A 24538-nucleotide genomic window follows, 5' to 3' on the forward strand; every position below is an offset into this window, starting at 1 on the left:
CCAATCAACCTCTGTGGTGGACATGTTAAACACTCTCCCTGAATGACTGACATGGAGATAAACAGTTTGAATGGATAACAGGTCCTTTCTATACGGTCACAGCCAATACACATTAAATACTCTCAGCTGTCAGCACTTATATTTGATGTCATAAGCTTACATAAACTTGGGTTGAAGTCATTAAAACTAATTTTTTAACCACTCCACAGATTTCATATTAGTCGTTTAGAACATCTACTTTGTGCATGACAAAGTAATGTTTCCAACAATTGTTTACAGACAAATTATGTCAAGCCTTTAGGCAATTAGACATTTAGCTTCCGATAGACTGATGTACCAGTGGATGTATTTTAAAGCCTACATTCAAACTGAGTGCCTCTTTGCTTGACATCATGGGAAAATCAAAAGAAATCAGACAAGACCTCAGAAAAAAAGATTGTGGACCTCCACAAGTCTGGTTCATCCTTGGGAGCAATTTCCAAATGCCTGATGGTACCACGTTCATCTGTACAAACAATAGTAAGCAAGTATATACACCATGGGAACACACAGCCAACATACCACTTAGGAAAGATACGCATTCTGTCTCCTAGAGATGAACGTATTTGAGCGAAAAGTGCAAATCAATCCCAGAACAACAGCAAAGGACCTTGTGAAGATGTTGTAGGAAACAGATAGACATGTATCTATATCCACAGTAAAACAAGTCCTATATTGTCATCACCTGAAAGGCTGCTCAACAAGGAAGAAGCCACTGCTCCAAAACACCATAAAAAAGCCAGCCTATAGTTTGCAAGTGCACATGAGGGCAAAGGTCTTACTTTTTGGAGAAATTTCCTCTGGTCTGACGAAACAAAAATTGAACTGTTTGGCCATAATAACTATCGTTATGTTTGGAGGAAAAAGGATGAGGCTTGCAAGCTGAAGAACACCAATCCAACCTTAAAGCATGGGGGTAGCAGCATCATGTTGTGGGTGGTGCTTTGTTGCAGGAGGGACTAGTGCCAATAGATGGCATCATCTCATGACATCAGCCATGAAGTTAAAGCTTTGTCACAAATGGGTCTTTCGGACAATGACCCCAAGCATACCTCCAAATTTGTGGCAAAATGGCTTAAGAACAACAAAGTCAAGGTATTGGAGTGCCCATCACAAAGCCCTGACCTCAATCTGATAGAAACTTTGTGGGCATAACTGAAAAAGCGTGTGCGAGCAAGGAGGCTGTAAAACAGTTAAAGGATGGGCAAGGAGGAGGCGAGAACCGGCTTGTCAACATAAATGATATTTTAATGAGAAACGTAAACTCAAAAACACATAAACAAACACACATGACGGACATGCCCGTAATTCTCTCTCTCTCGAACAATCGTCACCGGGCGCCTTTATCCCTCGCGCGCCTCAACAGGCCGATTGGGGACCGGGCGCGCGATATTCCGACCCGGCCCCGCCCCCCTCCGCTCCACAGAGGCCTACAAACCTGACACCAGTTCTGTCTGGAGGAATGGGCCAAAATTCCAGCAACTTATTGTGAGAAGCTTGTGTAAGGCTACCCAAAATGTTTGACCCAACTTAAACAGTTTAAAGGCAATGCTATCAAATACTAAAAAAGTGTATGTAAACTTCTTAACCACTGGGAATGCGATGAAAGTAATAAAAGCTCAAATAAATAATTATTTCTACTAATATCCTGACATTTCACATTTTAAAATAAAGTAGTGATCTAACTGACCTAAGACAGGCAATGTTTGTACATTTAAATTTGAGGACTTGTGAAAAGACTTGAGTTTAAATATATTTTGCTGAGATGTATGTCAACTTCTGATTTAAACTGTACATGATTCAAAGTAAACCATAACTATTTTTTCTGCTCACTCACCACAGCGGAAAACCGTTAAACTCTTGTCTGTTTCTGCAGAATGCCTCCATTTAAACAGCTCTTTTTCCTTTCAGAAACAACAGAATGATTTGAAACAAGCCTCCAAACTAAACAGTTATCTAGGTTTTAAAAGGCACAAAGTAAACTGATTTTATACAACCTCACTGCAACATAAGAACAAGACAATGAAGAGGCAAAATAAGCCCATCAAACAAAGGGAGCAAACAAATAATTATTGTATAAGTTTGATCCTTGGCTTCCTCACCAGACAAGAGGTTTCATTTTACAGAGGAAATGCATCATGTCTGGATGTCTTTGGATTTGCACACACATCATCCTTTGGAAATATCATCAGTACAAAACAATACAGAATGTTATTAAGAAGAAAACTTAAATTTCAAAATGCACTGCTGTAGAAAAACACACACAGTTTTATATGAATATACATGCAGAAAGCTCACCCTTCCTGTAAAATCAACACCAAAAGAATAAACAATAGTATTGCCTATACCACTTACTGACACTAGAGGACAGGCAAACTCAACAAATGCAAAGTGAATTGTAGCATGTGCAAAATCAAAAGCTTGTGATTTGGTTAAAATTAAAAAAAAAACTGGTGCCAGGGTCAGAAATTAAAACACCACCAAAAGTGACAAAAATGCCTCTGAAATTCAAAACTTGTAAAAAATACCCTTGTAATAAATTCCTTATTTTTCATTCGGATATATTTCCTAATATTCTTGTTCTAGGTCTCATCCATATCACATAAAATATGAGTTTATACTGTTTTCATTTCATAGGTAATTAATTTGGAATTTTAATTCATTTCAAATTATTTTACATAAAAAGGATGACACGCAGTGTTTTAATACCCTCATAATGGTAAAAACAATGCCTCATAATAAATCAATATTTCTGACCCTGAGCAATGCAATTCTTCAACTGATCTTGAAACAATTACAACATTTTCACTTTGCACTTAAATTCTAGTGGAATTTATATTGAGCCTGTGACACTAAAATTTATCAGAATCTGCAAACTCACCAGCATTCACAATGGCATCCACCTCAAGGGAAGTTATGTCACCTCTGTGCAGAGACACTTTTCTAGCTAAAGAGAAAGATGGTGGTTCTTCTTCCTCTGTAGCTGTATGGAGCAGAGAGTAAAGATTAGCTTGTATAAGATGTACAAAGAAAGGTACTACTAAATGTCAAGTTGCATGTTGACTTGTTTGGAACAAACAGGTTCAGAGGTCTTGCAGTCCACTGACACATATCCACTCTGTAAACACACTCATATAAAGGGCAAACACTGGATTTTGAAAAGGAAACTAGACTGGATGATATTAGATGAAAAGGGATTTGTCCTTAACTTAAATAGACATGATCAAATGTCTAACAACATTAGTATTTGCACATTCTGACCTACTCAAAATCACCTACTGGATACTCATAGATTTGTACCATGTACCAGAACCCTGAGAGAGTGGGAACCAATTAAAACAAATCTGGCTGGTTAAAGCACTGGCATGTAACACTGTACATATGGGTTAGCAGAAAAGATACTGTAGTGGTCCAACTGTGAGAACAGCCTAAAATCGAGCCACAAATTGTAACCATTGGCCAGTCGGTCAGCCAATTAGATGTCATAGGCTGCCAGAGTATGCAAAGAATGATAAATCATTTATAAGCTGTTTTCAATGTGCTTATTTGCATAATTGCCTATAACACATCCTTCAGACTGTCCTCTTAGACTGGCAGGGCTGGAGAAAATATCTAATGTGAACTAACCATTTCAGCTCCTGTCAGTTCATTTGGCACAGGACAAAAACATTTGGTGGAGCAAAAACAGGATGGCCTATGAACAGACCTCATCCAAGACAGTGAAAATGTCCCATTTATCAGTTTTGACATAAATGCATTTAAATTCATATCATTAAAAAAAAGTCAAAAGCAAAAGTAGAAGTTGTCTGGCCTTTGACTACATAAAACTAATAAACATCTAAAATCACCTGTCAAGTACTTTCAATAAAACCTCATTTACACAAAATATTGAAAATGTCCAAAATGTATCAAATGAGACTTCCCTAACAAACACCAGCATTTCAAACATTATCCAACTTATTTTGCAGCTAAACTAGTACACCGCCATTATCAACCTTGAATGTATACCATTTATACAACTATACAAAAATACTACATTAGGCTGTTTTATATTACAGGCTGGCATTAAATGTTGACATATTATCATTAATTACGGTTTTCATAAACACATTGGTTTTGAGCGCACAAAGTTTTACCGTTTATCACATTTTGCCATCGTTTTATCACACTGTTGCAGAGGCAGAATTTCCTCCGTGCTGTCTGACACACCTCCACAAATTTAAACACCCAGTAGAGAGAAGTAAAATGCTGCGAAAATCTTGCTTCAACTTCCTTTGCACCAAAATGGCATCTCGATTCATATTGGCAAAAAAATAAATGCATTTTGCTCTCCGTTCTTGATAATGAAAATGCCTTTGGAAATAAATAAATAAAAGGCATCAGAGGTTATGCAGGTAAATATGAAAGGAGGTTTATATGGCATCGCCACAATCTCTGTAAAGAAAGACACAGATCTTATTACCATATTTTCAATACTATAACACACAGCAACAGGTGAATGATTTACTTACTCTTTTACTATATATACACTGATATTAGAAAATTATCGACATTGACACATAATTCTGCAGTACATCCTGTGGTTGTGTGAGAGTTTATAAGCTCATATCACAAAATTCTGGTATTATAACCTTCTAGTTATTTACATTGCGCTCAATGACAACAGAACTTTGTAAAATTAGCCAGAAATACAGCCGCTGCTTACTTTCGCATTGCAAGATAAGGTGGGTAAAGTTGGCAGTGGGATTTAGAATGTTGGGAAACATAACATGTCATTTTCACAATACCCCAACAAATACCAACATGTTTAACACACTGATCCAACAAAACCCTACAATTGTTGAAATGTTATGTTTTTGGCATTTGGTTGGGCAGTGGTGAACTAGCCCTTCAAGTAAAAAAACAAGTTACCAATAAATCAGAATGATCTATATTCAAACCTAAATGAAATCTGTACATTTTTACTGCATTTTCTGAACTGATTTTGGGGTAGGTTTAAATCTGTAGAGTTCTGCCAAATGGATTGAAACAAAGTAAAATGTGTTAAACAGAGCAGAGAGTACTACTCTCTTATTGATATCTGAAAACATGATCAAATTAACCAAAATATAGAAAAATTACTATTTGATCAAGCATTTTAAGAGTATAAACACATACTGCCTCAAAGAGTCACTATAAGGGTGAACAAAAAATTACATTTGTGTGGGTCCTTAAAGTTTTTTTAAAGGAATAGTTTACCCAAAAATTATAGTACATTTCCCTATGTCATCAAATTTTCAAGCTCAAAAAAATCAGCATAAATGTGGTAATCCATACGACTCCAGTGGATTAATCCATGTCCATGGACATGGCGACTGCTCATGTTAAGATTTACAGTGAAAATCAGACAGAAAGGCTATATAACTCAGATAACCACTTTGTACAATTGTAGTGAGCAGAATAGCATCTCAGAATGCAGAACACATCGAACCTTGAGGCCGATGGGCTACAACAGCAAAGGACCACATCAGGCACTTTATTAGGACCACAGGGTTCCTAATTAAGTCATCAGTGAGTGTATTGAGCACTTTTTATATTTTAGATGTTTTAGACCACCTAAAGACTACTCTGAAAAACTCAGTCTCTATTTCTAACACCATTTATGCCTTTCTGTACTGCATATACATCATAATCTATCATATCAATCTTATCAAAAATAAGTTAGGATAACTAGAACAGGAAGCTCAACCATCAGACATATCAACGTAGCACAAAGTTCTACAAAAGGGACGGTGGCTGACACCCTTTTCAAAATGATAGCAGCTTCATCCATAAATAAGCCATGACATATGAGCTGACATGGCAAGACTGATCCATGTGTCCTTTTTCTTTTAAAAGGGCAGCAAGTCACTTGCATGCAGAGTGGCTATCATGGTTGCTGGAAGACAAGAGAATAAAACAACTGGTACCATCTTGTAGAATGGCTATGCAACTTCACTAAAGAGTTCTAAAGCTATTCACCAACATCCTAAAGCTATTCACCAACATAAGACAAACCGATATAAATTTGCAAGTGGCAGGTTTGTCTCACATGGCAGGCACTTGTCACATGCCAAATTCAGGAGTATCTACCCCAATGCTGCAGCAACTGGAAAATAGGTCTTTAAAAAGCAAATAGTTCTGACTTCAAATTCTGACTGGATGGGCCTCATTCCAAGCCCATGTAAAATGACTATAAACGCACACCTGTGAACACACATTATATGTTACTGTGTCAAGTTGATACATTGCTTAGCAATTGCAAACAGCCTAAAATTTGAATAAATAAGTAAACTACTTGGCAGAAGAATTGTTCATTCCAATCATTATTAAGAAATGTAACCATTGATGTTGCCCCAGTTTTATAAAAGCATTAAGCCACTCAACTCTGTTGGTAAAGGAGAATCAAAATGACCACTTTAACTAGTAAAATCACTGTAATGCATACCCCCTCGTGCCTATTTACTTTTATATACCGTGTGTGCCAAGTCTTAAGATTTACCTGTATTGTCATGATTTGCCCAGGTATGAATCTTGTCCAGTGTCAAATAGTTGCCCCGATAATCTTTGCGTCTTTCGTCTAGTCCAAGGCTGAGCAAGCGATCTGTGCAATAGAAGAAATTAAGTTATAGAACAGATGGTCATTTTTAATTCCATTTCATTGTGTTATGTTACTTTGTCATAATACAGACAAGAGGATATATAGTGAAGCAAAGCTAATCAGTTTATACAGAATCAGAGGGGCTCATAAAGGAACATCTGTGACTTTCTTTGTGCATCGCTGTCAGAGTGGTGCTCTTTGGTGTGGTAATTGTGGCAGCCGTGCAAGTATGCATGAGAAAGAAGTGACAAGCTAATGAGGGTACACTGTTCTGTATACAGCTACAGGCCCAAGTTGTATACTTGACATGGAAACAGACCGTCTGTTATCAGTTCTATCAAGTAAACAATGAAAATATTATTCAAAATCAATGACTGATTTCCAATCATAGATTTATTTGTTGACTTTGAGGCATGATAAAAATTTGAGGCCTTAAGTTAGTTTCATACACTTATTTAGGCTGTGGTAAAGTGGCTTTAAACAGGTGGCTTCAATGTACAATACATTTCCAACTTTCTCTTTTCATTCTCCGTCCGCTCTTGACAACTTGTTTCTATTGTTTTAGTTTCACTTTTGTTTCTCCCATTTATTGGACATTTGTTGCTACTGAACAGCATAAAACCCCTTAGTAAGAGGCAAGCAATAGCAACTTCTTCAATTAATTTACTTCCCTTAATTCTTTATGTCTAATAAATTAAGAAATAACAGAAACAAAGTGATTTATATAGAGCATAGCAGAGATATAACTGGAAATTAGTAACTTGCAACATCTGGTATTTCATGACATTTGTCCTATTAAATTACATGTAATGTCATCAGTAGTTGTTATGTGGTCAGTAGGGATGTCATAAAATTAGATTAATCATTCAAATAGATTATTAATCGGCACGTTATTTAATTTATATATTTTTGAGGCATCGATATATTCAAATTAACCAACATATAAATTAGAAGCCTAATGTGCATGCTTCCCAACTCACTCAGTTGGCCTGTTTAACAGTCTGACATAATAGCTTTGGGAATCTACTCAAATTTCATAAATATTTTATATGGTCTTTACAAAAAATATTTCAGTGGCTGAGCATTGAAACCATCACAGCAATGTATGTGGAGTACATAAGCCTATCAGTAATTGTATCACAAAACTAGAAAGCTCTCATTATAATATAACAATATAAAAGCAAGACATTATTAAAGAACAAAGTACCCTACACAAAATACGTATTTTTAAATGTAAATTCTATTAATCAAAATCCATAATCGTGATTACAATATCAAAGGAAATAATCGACTATTCCGATTTTTTATAATTGTGCAGCCCTCCTTAAATAACCATCCATGTTTAACAAACTCCACTCCAAAATATCACACAAGCTTGAAGGCCCTCCCAACTCTTAAAACTAAAGAAATGTTTTTCTCATTATTTCTATCTCACTCAAGAAGAACTGAAATTTCATCTTCAAATATTTTTGATAAAACAAGCTCCAAAGAGCCTCTTCTAACACATCTGATATTTCATGCTGACTGCCCCTGCATCTGCCTTGTACCATCTTCATTAATGTATTTATTTTCTGCTTTTATCCTCCTGTACTCCCTATTGCTAGACAAATGAAGCACAATAGTTTCTTCATGATTTTAAAACAGAATGCTACACTCTTTCGCACAGATCCATTTAATGGAATCACCATCAAAACACATTATAAAGATATTATCAATACTTCTTTATACTGTTCTACACTGTATTATACTATACCATTCGTAAATCTGATAGGCCAACAGCTCTCATAAAGCTGGCTCTACACTAATAGACTCAAAACAACTAGTTTTGACCAATGCAGACTGTTTTGCAGAGATCTCACTCTCTTCGTCTGAGGTATGACACACTTGCCGATTGAAAATGGTGGAGGGGTGACACACAAAACGACTCATCACAACTAACTCTCTCTGAACCAGTCATGTGGAGCTCGCCAAAATAACAATATAAACAAAATTGTGGCATTTTCCAACCAGTATCTTGCTTTATTGTTCCGAAACAGGGGCTAAAATGGTTCGGTTTGCTTTCAAAAGATTATATTTAAAATGCACCAAAACTGTACATTTCTGTTAAGATAACTTTTTCTGTCATTAGTTGCTTTTGCATTATTTCTGCAGAATTGCAGAATTACAGAATCACTATGGATTTTAATCAGAATTTAAGATGATATGCAGCAGAGTTTGATCAAAAAAAATTATAATTCTGATCAGCTTGTCATCTTGTCAGTTCTTCTCAGTATCAGAATGATTTTTTCAAACAAAACATGAGTTTTTTCAGCGCTTGAAGCAATTAACTCAGCAGGGAATCAAGGGATTAACACCTCCCACTGAGAGGTGCTAATGGGAGCTCTGTCTCCCTCTGCCTGGCAGGTGATTATGTTAATAAAGCTAACACCTGAAAATCATTGGAAAAATCAGCTAGTGTAGAGCCAGTTTAAGATTGTATTTATCATATTACATTGCATGTGCAAGAGACCAGTACAGTACAGGACCATTATAAAAATTAAAATGGTCTTTCTGGTATTTCATAGGGACTCACACACAGTAAATCTCTGTATTAGCTCATCATTTTCTGAGCAATTGTAGAACTTTGTATTGCGGTACTTTTCATCATAGCAAGACTTTTTTTTTTGTGGTATTCCTCATTTGTAAGTCACTTTGGATAAAAGAGTCCACTAGTAAATAAATGTAAATGTGTGGTGTGTAGAATACAATAACTGTCCTAACAGCTTACATTCCTACAACTTTACTGGACACATATCAAACACAGAATTCACTATAGTCCTAATTGTTTGTCCAAAAATATAATGCCTTGAACATTCAGGTCGCACTTATGAAAAACACCTTGTAATATTTATGTCAAGAACAGGTGCCAGTTATGTGCTACATTATGCATTACAAATCCTTGAAGATACACTCAAAATTATTTTAATTTAATCAAAAATGTATTGTATTCTAATGATAGAACCTTGTACAGGTTCATTAAGCTTACTTTGCTTTCAGCTCACAACACTAATTGTGTGAGAATATGATCACAACAAATGGAGATCAACTGATGCCTGTGACCATACAAAACTTCCAAATATACAACCAAAGTTTCACTTGCCCAGCTGTACTTCAACCAAATCAGACTTCCTGCAGAGTTTAGCTTCAACTCCAATCAAATACACCTGGACCACCTAATCAATGTCTTTTGGGATACTTGGCTGAGTTCAGAATGGCATACTACCCTTACCAATTCTGCCATATATACAGCAGATATGGCAGAAATAGTGGTATGTTATGGTAGTATAACATTGAAAATTACAGGCACGTGTTTCAAAACAGGGTTGGCACTAAACTCTGTATGAAGGTGGATATTCAAGAACATTAAAGTGCATGCCTGTACTTTAATGTTCATGTAATTAAATAGATTTACTTTATTAACAGCCATACTAATTTGGAATTAAATTAACACTTTTATCCCAACAGGCTTACACACCTGTTACAGATCCAGTGCCCGTGGAGTTACATGGGGTTTTGAGTTTTGACCAAGTACACTATGGTCATCATGGTTCGTTAAAAGCACCATGTGGGTCTGTTTGTTACAGTGCATCACGGTCTGCATCAAGCAAACACATGCATGTGCCAACTTGTTTTAAAAGGTCAAGGCTTACTCAACTCCATCCTGAATACGTGAACAACAGTAGCTGTTCTTTTTCAGTCAAACAGGTGTATATGATGGACACAATCAGGGCCTTGATCACAGCATCATGTACAGATGCTCTACCTGCTACTTAAAGTGTGCATCTGTCCATGCTATTGATGCTTCTGACAGTACATCAATATAAACATGCTTCACGCGCTATAGGTGGCGGGTGAAGTCAGCATGCACCCCGTGCATATCAAACCACATACTGGCATACTATTAATGAATCCTGAGGAGACACGAGTAGAGTCCAAAAGAGACTTACCTTTTTCCGCTCTCCACTCCTTTTTCTTTTTGCTCATGGTGCCGTGGTGTGAGGGCTTCTGGTAACTGGGTTTGGAATTAAACAACCCCAGGCTCACAGTGATATGCGCTCTGGAAGTCAAGAGAAAGTGAAAGCGCTCCGATAGCGTAACGCCTAAGAAACTGTCAAATTGTAGTTGAGGGAACCTGTAGTTTAAGACGCAGCCGCACCTGATGGTTGAAACCGTGGATACTGTGTGGGTAATGACGCGCTGTGGTTGGTTGGCTCGTACGAGGAAGTGGGGTTGCGATTGGATGGCTTGATGCTTGATGCATGACATTTGACGTGACGTGCGGTAGGTTGAGCGTCACAGCGTTGTAAGGTCGGTAGGGTAGCAACGGCGGGTTGCCCACCGCTGGAAAACCTTGGAGTCCCGTTTGTGTTAGGGGAATGCGGGAATGGAGCACAGATGAGTCACATTTGTTTAGTCTCAAACAGATTTTAATCTATCTATCTATCTGTCTGTCTATCTATCTATCTATCATATATCATCTTTCTATCATCATGCTATTATCTGTTATTTAATGCTACAAAGTTGTTATTCTCAGTATTTCTTTGTATTTTTGCTACTATACATAATTTGGATAGGTTATATAGGTCTATAGTGTGAATCTGATGATACTGGTGATGACATGGTAAAAGCAATACTCAGCAACAGGTTTACTGTATTATGTGCACAAATACATCCTTTTTGTGCCTGGGGAGGTGTTTTAACCCAGATTTTACCAAATGCATACACAGAGCCACATTGAATGGTCAGCCTCTCCTCTCAAAAAGGAGCATGACCATAGAAATGAATAATAGCCTTTTGAGGATATTCAGAATCTCTTGCTTTAAGACACTGACTTGACAATTTAACGATGAATTGAATCATACCAAAATGAGCCTGTTCTAAAAAAGAAAATGCAGATTTCACATTTTGAAAGTGTTTTGAAATCCAAATAAACTTCTTTACAAATGCTACAATTGAAAACTATGCTGTTATTGACCAATTACTGTTAATCTGGCAAAAAAAAAACTGGGCATTTGAGCAAGAATGGCCAAAAACCCAGTGGTCACTCTAACAAAGACCCATAGCTGCTGGGTAGACCAGATGAACCATCAGGACCGTTAGTCACATTTAAAAAAGAAAAGAAAAAAAGTGGTGTTGACCAGAGGTGTTGGACTGGGTTATGGTGGACCTGAGTACTAGAGCCACAGAAAGGCTATATTGATATTCAGTGATATTATAATAGTAATAACATGCTTTTGTTAGGAATAAAACATCATAAGACACTGTTTTCCATTTTTAAAAATGGGGAGTCCCCCTATAATCGGCCCATTATTTAGTTTCTCCAGAACTCAATGAGATGTATGCGAAATACTACTTACATTATGCCACCAAAAGAATATGTGAGGAACAAAATCATGAAAATATATTTTAAATATTTTTTTCTGAGTGGTGTAGTAACTCCGACACAGTTAATAACCTGTGTTGTTTGATATGCAAGGGAAAAACAGCTAAATAATTCCAGTGTCATTGGGACAAATACATTTGAATAAAAAAAACATTTTTAAATCAGTTTCATGGATAGTAATAATTAGTAATAATTTAAAAAAATATATATTTTGATTATTAAATATATATAATTCGTTTAAAAAAGTTATTTTTGGACTCTGTAATTCAAAGTGATGAAACTCACTCATATCTGGTATGTGCAGATAATATCAAATAATCTTTCACTGTTTTGATAAATAGTCATTCTTGATTACCAAATTAAGTGCACCAGTAAATATTTCTCATAATTAATTTGACAACTTGTACCATACCTCTAAAACTGTCAGTACTGGGTTTTATTTAGTCAGTGGATAACTACATATGGATAATTCAGATTTACTTATCAGACTCTTGATCAAATGTTCACCTCACATACAGTTCCAGGTTTTTCTGCACTCAACTACAACTTTTTAATTTAATAAACTAAGATTGCATCTGTATATCAGTGGATATACACTCACTGAGCACCTTGTTAGGAACATTTGTACACCTTCTTAATCATGCGATTATCTAATCAGCCAATTGTGTGGCAGCAGTGCGATGCATAAAATAATTCTGATATGGGTCAAGAGCTTCAGTTAATTTTCACATTGGTTTGAGTATTTCTGTAACTGCTGATCTCCTGGGATTTGCACAACAGTCTCTAGAGTTTACTCAAAATGGTGCCAAATACAAAAAACATCTAACATATTCCCAATTCTGATGGTTGATGTGGACATTAATTGAAGATCCTGGCTCCTGATTTTATGTACCGCAATGCTGCCACACTATTGGCATGGATTATTGTTTGTGCCAGATGGGCTGGTTTGAGTGTTTCTGTAACTGCTGATCTCCTGGGATTTGCACACACAACAGTCTCTAGTATTTACTTCGAATGGTGCCAAAAACAGAAAACATCCAGTCAGCGGCAGTTCTATGGATGGAAACACCTTGTTGATGAGAGAGGTCAACAGAGAATGGACAGACTAGTTCCAGCTTACAAAATGATATGGTAACTCAGATAACCCTTCTGTACAATTGTAGTGATCAGAATATTATCTCAGAATTCACAACACGCTGAACCTTGAGGCGATGGTCTATAACAGCAGAAGACCACGTCAGGCACTTTATCCGAATCAGAATGAGCTTTATTGCCAACTATGCTTACACATAAAAGGATTGGGTCTTATTGACAGAAGCTTCCAGTGCACAAACAATACAACAACAAGACAGAGATAATAATAGAATAAAAATAAAAAGCGAATCGAAAATATAGAAATACAGAAGACTATATATATATATATATATATATATATATATATATATATATATATATATAGTCTTGTGTATTTCTATACATATATTTTCGATTCGCTTTTTATTTTTATATAGAAGAGGTAGGATATATTGAATAAATATAAATAGACTAAGCTGTGTATTGCACATAATTATTGCTCAATGGGGCAGTTTTAACTGTTCATGAGATGGATAGCCTGAGGGAAAAAACTGTTCTTGTGCCTGGCGGTTCTGGTGATCAGAGCTCTGAAGCGTCGGCCAGAAGGTAACTTCTATTTCTTGAAGGGAGGACAGGGGGGCAACCAATAATCAGCAGTCCGAACTGTCCTTTGTAGTCTTCTGATGTCTGATTTAGTTGCTGAATCAGACCAGACAGTTATTTAAGTGAAGAGGACAAAATCAATGATTGTTGAGTCGAGCTGTGTCAGCAGAGGACCATAGTGTTCCTAATAAAGTGCTCAGTGAGTGCATATCATGTACATATCATGGAAATGTGTGCGTTCTCAAGCGTCACTGATAAAAGCTGCAGCGAATACTCATTATAACATTAAAGATATCAAACTCCACTGCTGAATCTGTACTTATTATAAAACACACAAATGAAACTCCTGTTCATGAAGTGGAGATGTTTCTCCTGCATTAAACACTTGCCTGATAAGGGCTATTTAAAAAGGTGGGACAAAGCTAAAAAGTGTAGGGGCATGTCCCACCAGTCCCACCTATAAATGATGCCTAAGGATATAGTCACCTCTGCAGCACTCTGATCAATCAGGTCTCTATAGTAAGTGTGCCAGGACAAAAGTAAACCTCCAGACTAAAAGGCTTGTGGCAGCTGGAGTTATAGCACTTTAAAGACCCTAAAAACAAAGACAAAAATAAATCAAATAAATGTACTGGCCCGAGACACAAAATCCCAGATTTTCCAGGATTCTAATTGATAAACTAATATAATAAAAAAAAAAACACACACAGGTCTAAGGATTTAAAAGCAAGCATTTCCTAAATGAGTTGAGCTTGTAAACCACATAAACACAGTGACTTTGTTCAAATTCAATGTTGTATAATATATGTGCAATGCTTTTCCTTTAGGATGACACCAAATATTTAAGATTAGGAGCACCACATACAAAAACCCACATTGATTGAACACTAATCTAAATATTTGGGGAAGTTTCCTTCTCAAAGTCCTGCCTTTGTTTGTCCATCTTCTAAGATAGGGCAAATAAGACTTTGCTTAGTCTTAGAAAATATATTTGTATGTTTTAATATAAAATATTCAAAGGTCTCAAATTGACTGATCCAATCACAATGGCTGGTAATTTGTTTATAGAATATTTGAGATGTAATCAATTGCCAAATGAGATTGAGATTGAAATGACCAGGAAATGGTGCACCCTATTCTAAAGTGGTTATTTTAAATATGCATTATGTTAATTAGTTACTCCAAAAAAAGTATACTGCTGTCTCAAATTACCTGCAATTTTCCCATTTTTATACTGTATCACTATTATCAACCTCGCCACCTCTTTTAAAAATAATAATTTTAATCAAAACAACATTCCTATTATTATTTCTATTCACTCAAATTATATTGCTCAATAAATATATATATATATATATATATATATATATATATATATATATATATATATATATATATATATAAACTTTCGTTTTTCAATCTTGATGCACTTGATGCAAACAAAAAAAGCATCTTCATTAAGGGGTGCCTTTTGCCCCGTTGTTGTATCCTAACTTATTATATAATTTTTAATGTCTATAATCTAATAAATTGTATGATGTTGATTACGTTTACTGAATAAAAAAAGTAAGTTTCCTAACGAGATTATTTGATAAGTAACTGTAGATGGCGTCATTGGGCCGGTTTGCGCAAAACCCAAATAAGGAAACAAAAATATACATAATTAAACTAGAGAATACTTTTGTATGGTTTATCAAAACAAGTATAAATTGAATTACCATGCCTTGTTCTATAGAAGAAGAAAAAAAAAATAAGATATCAGCGCAAGATGCGGACTTTTATTATACTTTTCTATATTTCCGGTTCCTATGTTTCCCATGATGCAGTACTGTTAGGTAAATTCAAACAGTAAAAATGGAAGAGCGATCGAGGAAGGGAGAGTCTGAGAGTGCAAACGTGACTGTGATCAAATACAGCAACGCAGCAGAATGTTCCAATATCAGACTTAATCAGATCAATCAATGCACAACTGTGGAAGAAGAGTTAAAGTTTCCATCAGATGGAGAGACGGAAAGGAACATTTTGTGCCATGTCGATGATGCCGAGTCCTCCCATGAGTCTAAGGTGGAAAATGTGTGTATGTTGGATAGCTTTAGTAAGATGGAGTCTTTTAATACGTCAGATGAAAAAGAAAATAGAAATTGCCCTACAGATTCAAGAACAGGATATAGAGGTGATTTAAGTAAGTAGTCTTTCCAAATGGTTGTATTTCATGCTCATCTTAACTAAATGTAATGGTTTAACACCAGCCATTTGAATCTAAATGTATAATACGTCTGTCTGAACTAGTCTCCAGTGACTGAAAATCTCTGAAATGTTGATTTTGCTTGTTTGGCATGTACTGAATGGCATGTAAGTGGCTTATGTTTTTATTTCAAGGTTGCCAGCAGACAGACACTTTGGCCTGTGCTTCTGGCTCACAGAGGGATTGTGAATCTTTTGCTGTGGCTGCACACCATATTGATGATGAGGAAATATTCAGGAGAGCAAGAGAGGAGGGACAAGTGACTGTTGTCTTCCCAGGGCGTATCACACAGGATGGTTGCTGTAGACTTGTTTGTGAGCTTCTTAAGTGTGTCCTTTACCAGTGTCAACAGCTGCCCATGACATATGACCAAATGGTGTTCCTCCAGAAACAACAGCATAATTCCACACAGGTAGGACTGAAGGCCTCATATGTGTTCACAAAGAGCATACTGTTTTTCACTGTTGTCCCAAATAAAATTTTGTGAAATAAGATCCAATTTAATGAGTAGTTCACCCAAAAATGACAATTCTGTCATTTACCTTCGTGTTGTGATCCAGTTCAGAGTGTTTAGCTACGGTTATGTGTAATGTTTTTGTTAGTTTATTTTAAAATTTGAATCATTATAAAAATAGGTACTTTTTAGTGGCTTTAAACAAATGTTGCAATTCTGCTACACTGGGTCTCTGAGAGATATATTTATAAGACACTGAAACATTTAAGCTTCAAAGACACAAGGACTACTTTTATTGTATTTTGTGTCTTTAAAGGGATAGTTTACCCAAAAATAAAAATTCTCTCATCGTTTACTCACCCACATACCATCCCAAATGTGTTACTTACTTCATTCTGCAGAACACAAATGAAGATTTTTTTAAGAATATTTCAGCTCTGTAGGCCCATACAATGCAAGTGAATGGTGACCAGACCTTTCAAGCTCCAAAAAATCTGCATAAGTCCGCATAAAAGTAATCCACATGACTCAAGTGTTAAATATGTCTTCAGAAGGGATATATTAGGTATGGGTAAGAAATAAATCAATATTTAAGTTCTTTTTTTAACAATAAATCTCCACTTTTTATTTCACATTCTGGATGTGAAAGTAAAAGTAGAGATTTATATATAAAAAAGGATTGAAATATTGATCTGTTTCTCACCCAAAGTGATTGCATTGCTTCAGAATACATATTAAACCACTGGAGTCTTATGGATTAATTTTATGATGCCTTATATGTGTTTTTTGTTGCTTGAAAGGTCTGATCACCATTCACATGCATTGTATGGGCCCATAGAGCTGAAATATTCTTCAAAAATCTTTGTGTTCTGCAGAAGAAAGTAAGTAATACACATCTGGGATGGAATGAGGGTGAGTTAATGATGAGAGAATTTTCATTTTTGGGTAAACTATCCCTTTAACATCACCCTTATTATTTAAAAATGTGTATACTGTTTATTTATTGTATAATGATGTACTGATATAATGTGTGTCTGGAATGACTTTCCTTGGTGTGACATTTTAGTTCCTTTCTCTCAGACAGAAGACATGGTGAACCATCGGCCTGTGAAGACATCAGGGGGCTTGGATTGGCGCCGGTGCCAGCGGACGCTGCAGCAGCTGGACGAGGTGCTGGCCCACCTGGAGACACTGTTCTCTCTTAGCCATGTTCCCCGTGTGCTCTTTATGCTAGGGGGCTCTACCATCATCCCCAATGAGCTGTACGAGGTTAACTTGGAAGCGGTGGCTGTCGGGGCTGGGGAAAACAGTGTAAGGACTTCATCTTGTCTAAGACAGCTTTTCCGCACGCTAATTGTGGCCGACCTGCTGTCAGATGCAAAGTCTGTTCGTCTCCTGAGCACCACAGTCATGGCTCTGGGTCACCGGGATTGTGGAGTGACTGGATTTAAACCCAAAATAGATTTTAGGGTTCCCACAAAGGTGAAAAGAAAGGTCATCTCCTTAGCCAGTAATTTGTCCCTCACTGGAGAGGCACACAAATGTAATGGAGACCTGAAGGACTATATTTGGTTTCAGGCCCCTGTCACTGTCAAAGGTTTCTGTAAATAATAAAATGACCAGACAATGAAATGTCAAAGAGAGGGAATGTTGTAATACAATTCACTCCATTCTCAGGGATCACTGTATTTCTGACCCAAAGGGATATTGGCTGTCTTATTATTATGCTTAATTCCGGAATTCTGTGTGAATTTTAGTGTTTTAAAAACCTCAGATTGTTTATGCAAAGTTTACATTTACATTATCATCAGATGATCCACCTTGCAGCTTTATTATACAGTGCTTTTCTAATGTTTAACAACCTAATGAGTTGCAGGTTTACTTCAAGTAGAAGTGACCCAGGACCTGAAATGTTACTGTGATGATTATGCTGCTCTTTTACCATTTGCACCATTGAGCAAGGAAGTTATTCCCTGGTTGGGGCAACAAACTCAAGTCATTATGAATTAAAACTAACTGCTGGAAGGCAGCTTCTGTAAACTGGTGAATGTATATGTTAGTTTTTACCCATTGAGAAATCAATTAATTGTGTTTTTTACACTTTAACAAAATCAGTACTGTGTGTGTGTGTGTGTGTGTGTGTGTGTGTGTGTGTGTGTGTGTGTGTGTGTGTGTGTGTGTGTGTGTGTGTGTGTGTGTGTGTGTGTGTGTATATAGGTATACTTTTTTTATTTTTATGAAATTAATGCAATTTAGCTTTTCATTTTCCATTTGGTGCTACATCTTTGTTCTTCTTTAGGATCTTGTTTTGTTAGCATTTTATTTCAGTTAACGTATAAAAGAACATTAAATCTTGCCAGGGTTCATTAAATCTTGATGAAATGATACAAACTGATGACTGTAGCATGTCTATCCAAATGACCAATGTACCACCAAATCTTTTTAAAAACTGAAGATGTTAGTTTCTAAAACTTCACATATGTTCTTGCCTTTCACAGAGTCCTTAAAGTTAAAAGTTTTTTTTTTTTAGAAAGCAACATGCAACAAATCTGCAAAATTACTGATTCAGAGCTTCTTGTATTTTCATCCAGTTAATTTAAACCCACATCATTCCTAAATAGTAAACCTTGCTTGTCCAAGAATTAACTTAGATTTTCTTCGCCACTATAGCAACCTAAGAGAATAGCAAAATATACATTGTTGGATGGCTTTTTCGAACACTTACTCTGTCTACCATTGAATGAACAAACAGATAGTCCCACACCAAACTTATGACATTGGTCGATTTTAATCCTAAAAATAGGATTTTCTGTAGCACCAAAGAGACTGGAGCAAATAAACTAAATTGTTGCACCACTTTTACGAGTGGTATTTCAGCGCAAAAACCTGCATCTTAATTCATGAACAACCACCCCCAATCAAGTTTAAGCAGGCGCAATCAAATTATTGTCATTCATTTCCACACAACCACGCCTGCTTTCTCTGTAAATAAGGCTTATTATAGACTGCTTTATTCACAAAAAATTACATCGTGCTAAATATGAAAGCAGGCGGTAAAACTATTTTTATTTGTGTACATTCTATACTGATCATATCAGCATATTCATCACATAATGATCAAATGAAACAACATTATAACCTGCCATATATCCAGATGTGCGGTGTAGTGAAGCAGGCTTTTGGCATGTTAAAGAGATAATTCAGGTGTCTGGACCACAGTAGTGGAGTAATGCTTTATAGCCACGGCAGAGTGTTTCATATAATGGTGGTCTGCTGCATTCTTTGCTATAAAGTGCTCAGAACTGTATCGCAACATCAGAATTTCATCTGCAAATTGCATTCGGCACTGAATTTGTGCTCACGCTTGCGCCATTATCTGATCTGCATAACTCCTGCAGCGAATCAAGCGCTAAACCAGTGCAGACAGGGCATGCAATAACCATTCTTTTCAATACATTTCTTTAAAAAAAAAAAACATGCCTAGGATGGAAACGGCGTATTGACTCATGATTCTGATAATGTGTGTGTATGCATCACAAGTTCTTATGCTATGTTTAGAGACTTGACACCTCTGAGAAAGCTCTCTGAGCTCTCTTCTCAAGGCCTACACACACATCAGCAGAGCCATAAACATCATTTCTAACTCTACTACTAAATGTCATGTTAACACTTTAAGGTATTAATATTCAACTTAACATCTAAATCCAATGTAATCAGAACCATAATCAATAAATTGTTTCCCAGACAGCTGTTATTTGCGCCTTTTACTCTCCATCTTTTCCACAAACTGCATGATGTCTTGACCCAGAAGCTGGGGTTCCACAAAGGCAGCAAAATGTCCCCCTCCAGGCATGTAGGTGTTAGAGCGGACATCCCTAAACTGCATTCCAGTCCAAGACCTAGGAAAGTGGACAGACTAGTGGGCACAAACATCTTTGTAATTAAAAATTGAATCTGTTATGAAAAGGCTGCCAAGAATTAAGTATGCCAAGATGATTAATACATTTAGGAGAGCCATATTTTTTTTATTCTTTGCCAGAGCAAAACATTTTGTCTGAATTTCCCTGGTCCTGATTTTAAAATTTTACACTATTCAAATGTGTATAATATATATTTCAATTTAAAAGTTATATTCAGTATAAAAGAAATAACAAACAATTTAGACCATCGCTATATGATTAAAGGATTCATAACTGTCTGTTTTCACTTACTTATTGTCCACACTTGTACTGAGATTTGAATTCAGGTTCTCTTTGTAGAAACACATTGAGGGAATGATGGAACATGTAGTGCAGTAGATATGATATTTGTTAGGAGATCATCTAGATTGAACTTTCTGTAATGGAACAAAAAAGTGACAAAGCCACTCAATAATAATTGAACTAAACATAGCTTTCAGGTTTTGCAGTGCGTGTGTGAGCACTACTTTGTTGTGCATTTAAGTGCAGTTATTAATGTAACATGTATTTTATTAATCTCTAAAATTAGTTGTATGTGTAATGTATGAAAGTTTATGTGCAACAGGTCCTTTTATCTGCATATACTGTATAAATGTTTTGTGATTAATCTCCCATTACCAAGTCTGTCCAGGAGGAACATTTTCAAAGATATAGGCAGTTTATCCCTCTGGAGTGTCATTCAGTCCACATCTTGTAGAGGCAGACAAAGTGCAGAAAATATAATTACAATACACAAATTCTTTACATTTTGCAATGCTCAAAAACATAATTCTTTATCAAAAACACATTGACAGCACAAACAGTGACTTTTTAAATTATGGTTAATTATTAGAGGTTTTTGAATTTCTTAAAAAAGGCATAAAAAAAGAATATAATACTGTATATTACAGGTTATACATTACATATAAGGTGGCAGGCATATACCTGCTGTATCTGGTTTTGTGGCTTTAATGTGTAATGGCCAGTTTCTCTCAGCAATTCATATATATTCTTCTCCATGTAGTGATAGAGTCGTTTGATATCTTCCTTGCTGAAGCCAACCAGGAACGGCAGGTAAAAACCAACAAGTAAGACCACAAACACACCTTATTCATCAAAGAAAAACAAAGAGCCTTTTTAATTGACAATTAAAACTTGTAAAATCCATTTGTCTGCATTAGGGAAGTGACATGGGATTAGAATTAACTGAAAGGTATAGTGATTAGAATCCTGGAATCTTACTCAAGCTTCATCTGGGCTATGTTGCTTGTAATGAAGGCACCCCAGTCTCCCCCTTGCATGTAATAATGAGTAAATCCTAATCTTTCCATGAGCAGCATCCAAAAAGTTCATTAACAGAAATAACTCCCTTATAACTCTGATATACTCACCAGTTTCCATATGAAAGGTCATCTAGTGGAAAATGTTTACAGATGTTGAAACTATAGATTATCTCTGACATGCCATTAGTTTTCAGTGAAAAGTTATGTCTGCGCTTTTACAGTATCACCTTTTTTATGTGGAGCTTCAGAGTAGCCATAGCCTGGAATGGAGGGGCAAATGACCTCAAAGACCACATTTGAATCGGTCTCAGTGAGCAAGGGCAGGATCCTGTAAAACTTGTAGAATGAACCAGGCCAGCCATGAACCATCATAAGAGGGACAACTTTCTGTCCAGGTGTCTGAGCAGGCCTCACGTGAATTAAATGCACATCTGTTCCTGAGAGGATGTAATACAGACATTAGAGGTCAAAAAGTCAAAGTAACAAATTAGTTTAAGAGATTATTAGCATTTTTTGAATATATTATTATTATCTGCATTGTTCTGATTAGGTCAATGTCCATATCAGGACTTACAATTCACTCTTTTTATTTGCAAGGTTTTGTAAGTACCAAACAGTTATCTGTCTTTTCTTCAGTTATCAATCAATCAGTCAATCAGTATTTTATTGCCAAACAACATAGTTGTCTGGGATTCTTCCTGGTGAGCTCACAACAATAATAGCATACAATAAAGAGAAAAAAAAAAAAAATACAGAGAATATCATCATAAGCGCAATAGCATATCAACATCATGCACCACTGGGAACAACATAAGAAAACAGTCCATCATTGTATTGTATAAGGTGCAGATGTGTGTGTCCTGGAGGAATTAAGAACATGAACAATCCTGCAGTAAGTACTATTTAGGAAGCATTTGGATTTAGCTTTAATTACCCTGAGTCGTCTACCTGAAGGTAGAGGAGTTAACAGGCACTTAGCAGGATGTGTGGGATCTTTCATGATTTTCATTACTTCACTTTGCATACGTGACAAATATCAGGCTTCTGGCTGTTTGACAGTCTAAATGGCATTTTTAGGCATTATAAAAGTAATCAACATGACTCCAGTCGATCAAATAATGTCTTCTGAAGCAAATTGATATGTTTGTGTAAAAACATAATTGATAATTCAAACTTTATTATCTAGCTAAATTATTATCTAGCCTATATTAAATAGATTTTTAATGTATGGATTGTTTTGGGATAAAATGGGTATTTAAAATAGTATGTTTAGTCATAATTCAAGTCATTTTTTTATATATATATTTATGAGCCTAAACCGCTGTTCTGTTTTGTCAAACCCTTAACTTCTGTTTTGTTTACCTTACAAAAATTAACCATGGTTTTACTGCTGTAACTAAACTTTAAAGGGTAACTAAACGACTCGGTTACTAACGTAACCTCGGTTCCCTGAGAGAGCGAACGACTATTTGGTAAGTAGTTTACGCTATGGGAAAACTCCGTTTCTCGAGAAATATTGAAGTCTTTATGTAAAACGCATTGCAGCTGCACAGCAGACAGTGATGAGCGAGGCAGCTCGGTCATTGGCTGTGCTGCGGCAACTGCTCGAACCAATGACGGGGCGATTTAGAACGCGCCACCAATGGGGGCGCGCCCCGCTTTCGCGCGCTCATAGCCTGCTGAAATTAGCATATGAGGGCTATATAATGAGCATCCCGTCATTCTGGTTCTTTAGATTCAATCGACTGAAGCGACTGACAAAGCACAGGCACAGCAGCTTACGCAATAGTCGTTCCCTCTCTCAGGGATCCGAGGTTACGTTAGTAACCGAGTCGTTCCCTTATCGAGAGGTCTCTCCTATTGCATAAGTAGCTTGCGATATGGGAACCCCATGTAGAACGCCGTGCGTGCTGACTTCGCTGTGTAAAGCCAGAGGCAGGTGCCTGAAGGTACGTACACACTGCCAGCGACATCGCGCGCGACAGCGACTCAATACCATTCATTTTCAATGCGAGCACAGCGACTTCCGGCGATACGAGCTGTCGCGACCGTTGGCGCTAGGTGTGGGCGTGTCCAGCGACGCGACAAAGTTGAGAAAAGTTCAACTTTGGAGCGACTAACGGAAGCGACAGCCAATAGGAGAGACGACGGGAGAGCTCACGTGATCCTTCTCTCTTTCTCTCAGCTCCTGCAGTAACGGAAAGATGGATGAAAGGCTAATTCTTGCTGTTAGAAATGTTCCAGTGCTCTATGATATGTCTCTTCCCACGTACAAGGACATTTTAAAGAAAAATACTGCGTGGAAAGGTGTATCTGAGATCGCGGGGATTTTATGGACCCATACAGACCGACATTTGCATTTTCGCCGCAGATAAACAGCCGCTCTGGCAAACAGCACGCCTTGTTTCTCATTCATCTTTGATATAAAGCATTTTATGTACTGATTCCATTTATATTTAGTCTTTTCCCTACAAAATGTTTGTTTTTACAGCAATGGAATGACATCCGTGAATGTCATTTATAAACGTTACTAGGCAACCAGTAGTGGGAACACCCACTAGCGACTTCGCCGCCAGCCACTGGCGACCTGCAGCGATAAAGTCGCTGGCAGTGTGTACGTAGCTTGAGCCTTAAAGCAAAGTGATTATTCCACGAGCCGGCCAGAGGCGAGCTATTTAGTGGGGTATGACAGGGCGCCCTTACCTACAAGGTGGGTGCTCCTTGTACAAACACAAGTTCACATCTTATGTACTGAGTTTTTTGTGTACTGGTACGCATAATAAACCCTCTAAGTCGGTCAGAGACGGACCTTATAAGGGAGGAGATAATGCCCAGCATGTACATACTCCAGCTCATTCCAC

At 36.8% G+C, this 24538-nt stretch overlaps 3 protein-coding genes across 4 annotated transcripts in view; 1 reads left to right on the forward strand and 2 right to left on the reverse strand.

Moving 5' to 3' along the window:
- Nucleotides 1–10857, reverse strand: part of macrod2 (mono-ADP ribosylhydrolase 2) — a 785092-nt gene extending 774235 nt beyond the window's left edge. For both annotated transcript variants that reach the window (XM_052150997.1, XM_052150996.1), the window contains exons 1-3: nucleotides 10645–10857; nucleotides 6560–6661; nucleotides 2921–3022 (exon numbers count right to left, since the gene is read on the reverse strand). In XM_052150997.1, coding sequence (XP_052006957.1) covers nucleotides 2921–3022; nucleotides 6560–6661; nucleotides 10645–10681 — 241 coding nt within the window. In that variant the 5' untranslated portion in view covers nucleotides 10682–10857. The remainder of the gene's footprint in view (nucleotides 1–2920; nucleotides 3023–6559; nucleotides 6662–10644) is intronic.
- Nucleotides 10858–15500: 4643 nt separating this feature from the next.
- Nucleotides 15501–18605, forward strand: mad2l1bp (MAD2L1 binding protein). Its single transcript, XM_052151001.1, has 3 exons — nucleotides 15501–15939; nucleotides 16137–16414; nucleotides 17537–18605. Exons 1-3 carry the CDS (start codon nucleotides 15612–15614, stop codon nucleotides 18065–18067), a joined length of 1137 nt encoding a protein of 378 aa, XP_052006961.1. The 5' UTR covers nucleotides 15501–15611; the 3' UTR covers nucleotides 18068–18605.
- A 1602-nt stretch (nucleotides 18606–20207) lies between these two features.
- ephx5 (epoxide hydrolase 5) lies at nucleotides 20208–22677 on the reverse strand. The gene is given in 7 exon segments (XM_052150452.1): nucleotides 20208–20355; nucleotides 20668–20707; nucleotides 21340–21375; nucleotides 21378–21500; nucleotides 21602–21741; nucleotides 21883–22114; nucleotides 22626–22677. Coding segments are annotated over 7 exon segments (771 nt in total).
- Nucleotides 22678–24538: the final 1861 nt, after the last annotated feature.

Source organism: Xyrauchen texanus, chromosome 20 (genome assembly GCF_025860055.1).
Source record: "Xyrauchen texanus isolate HMW12.3.18 chromosome 20, RBS_HiC_50CHRs, whole genome shotgun sequence".
NCBI classification, from domain to species: domain Eukaryota; kingdom Metazoa; phylum Chordata; class Actinopteri; order Cypriniformes; family Catostomidae; genus Xyrauchen; species Xyrauchen texanus.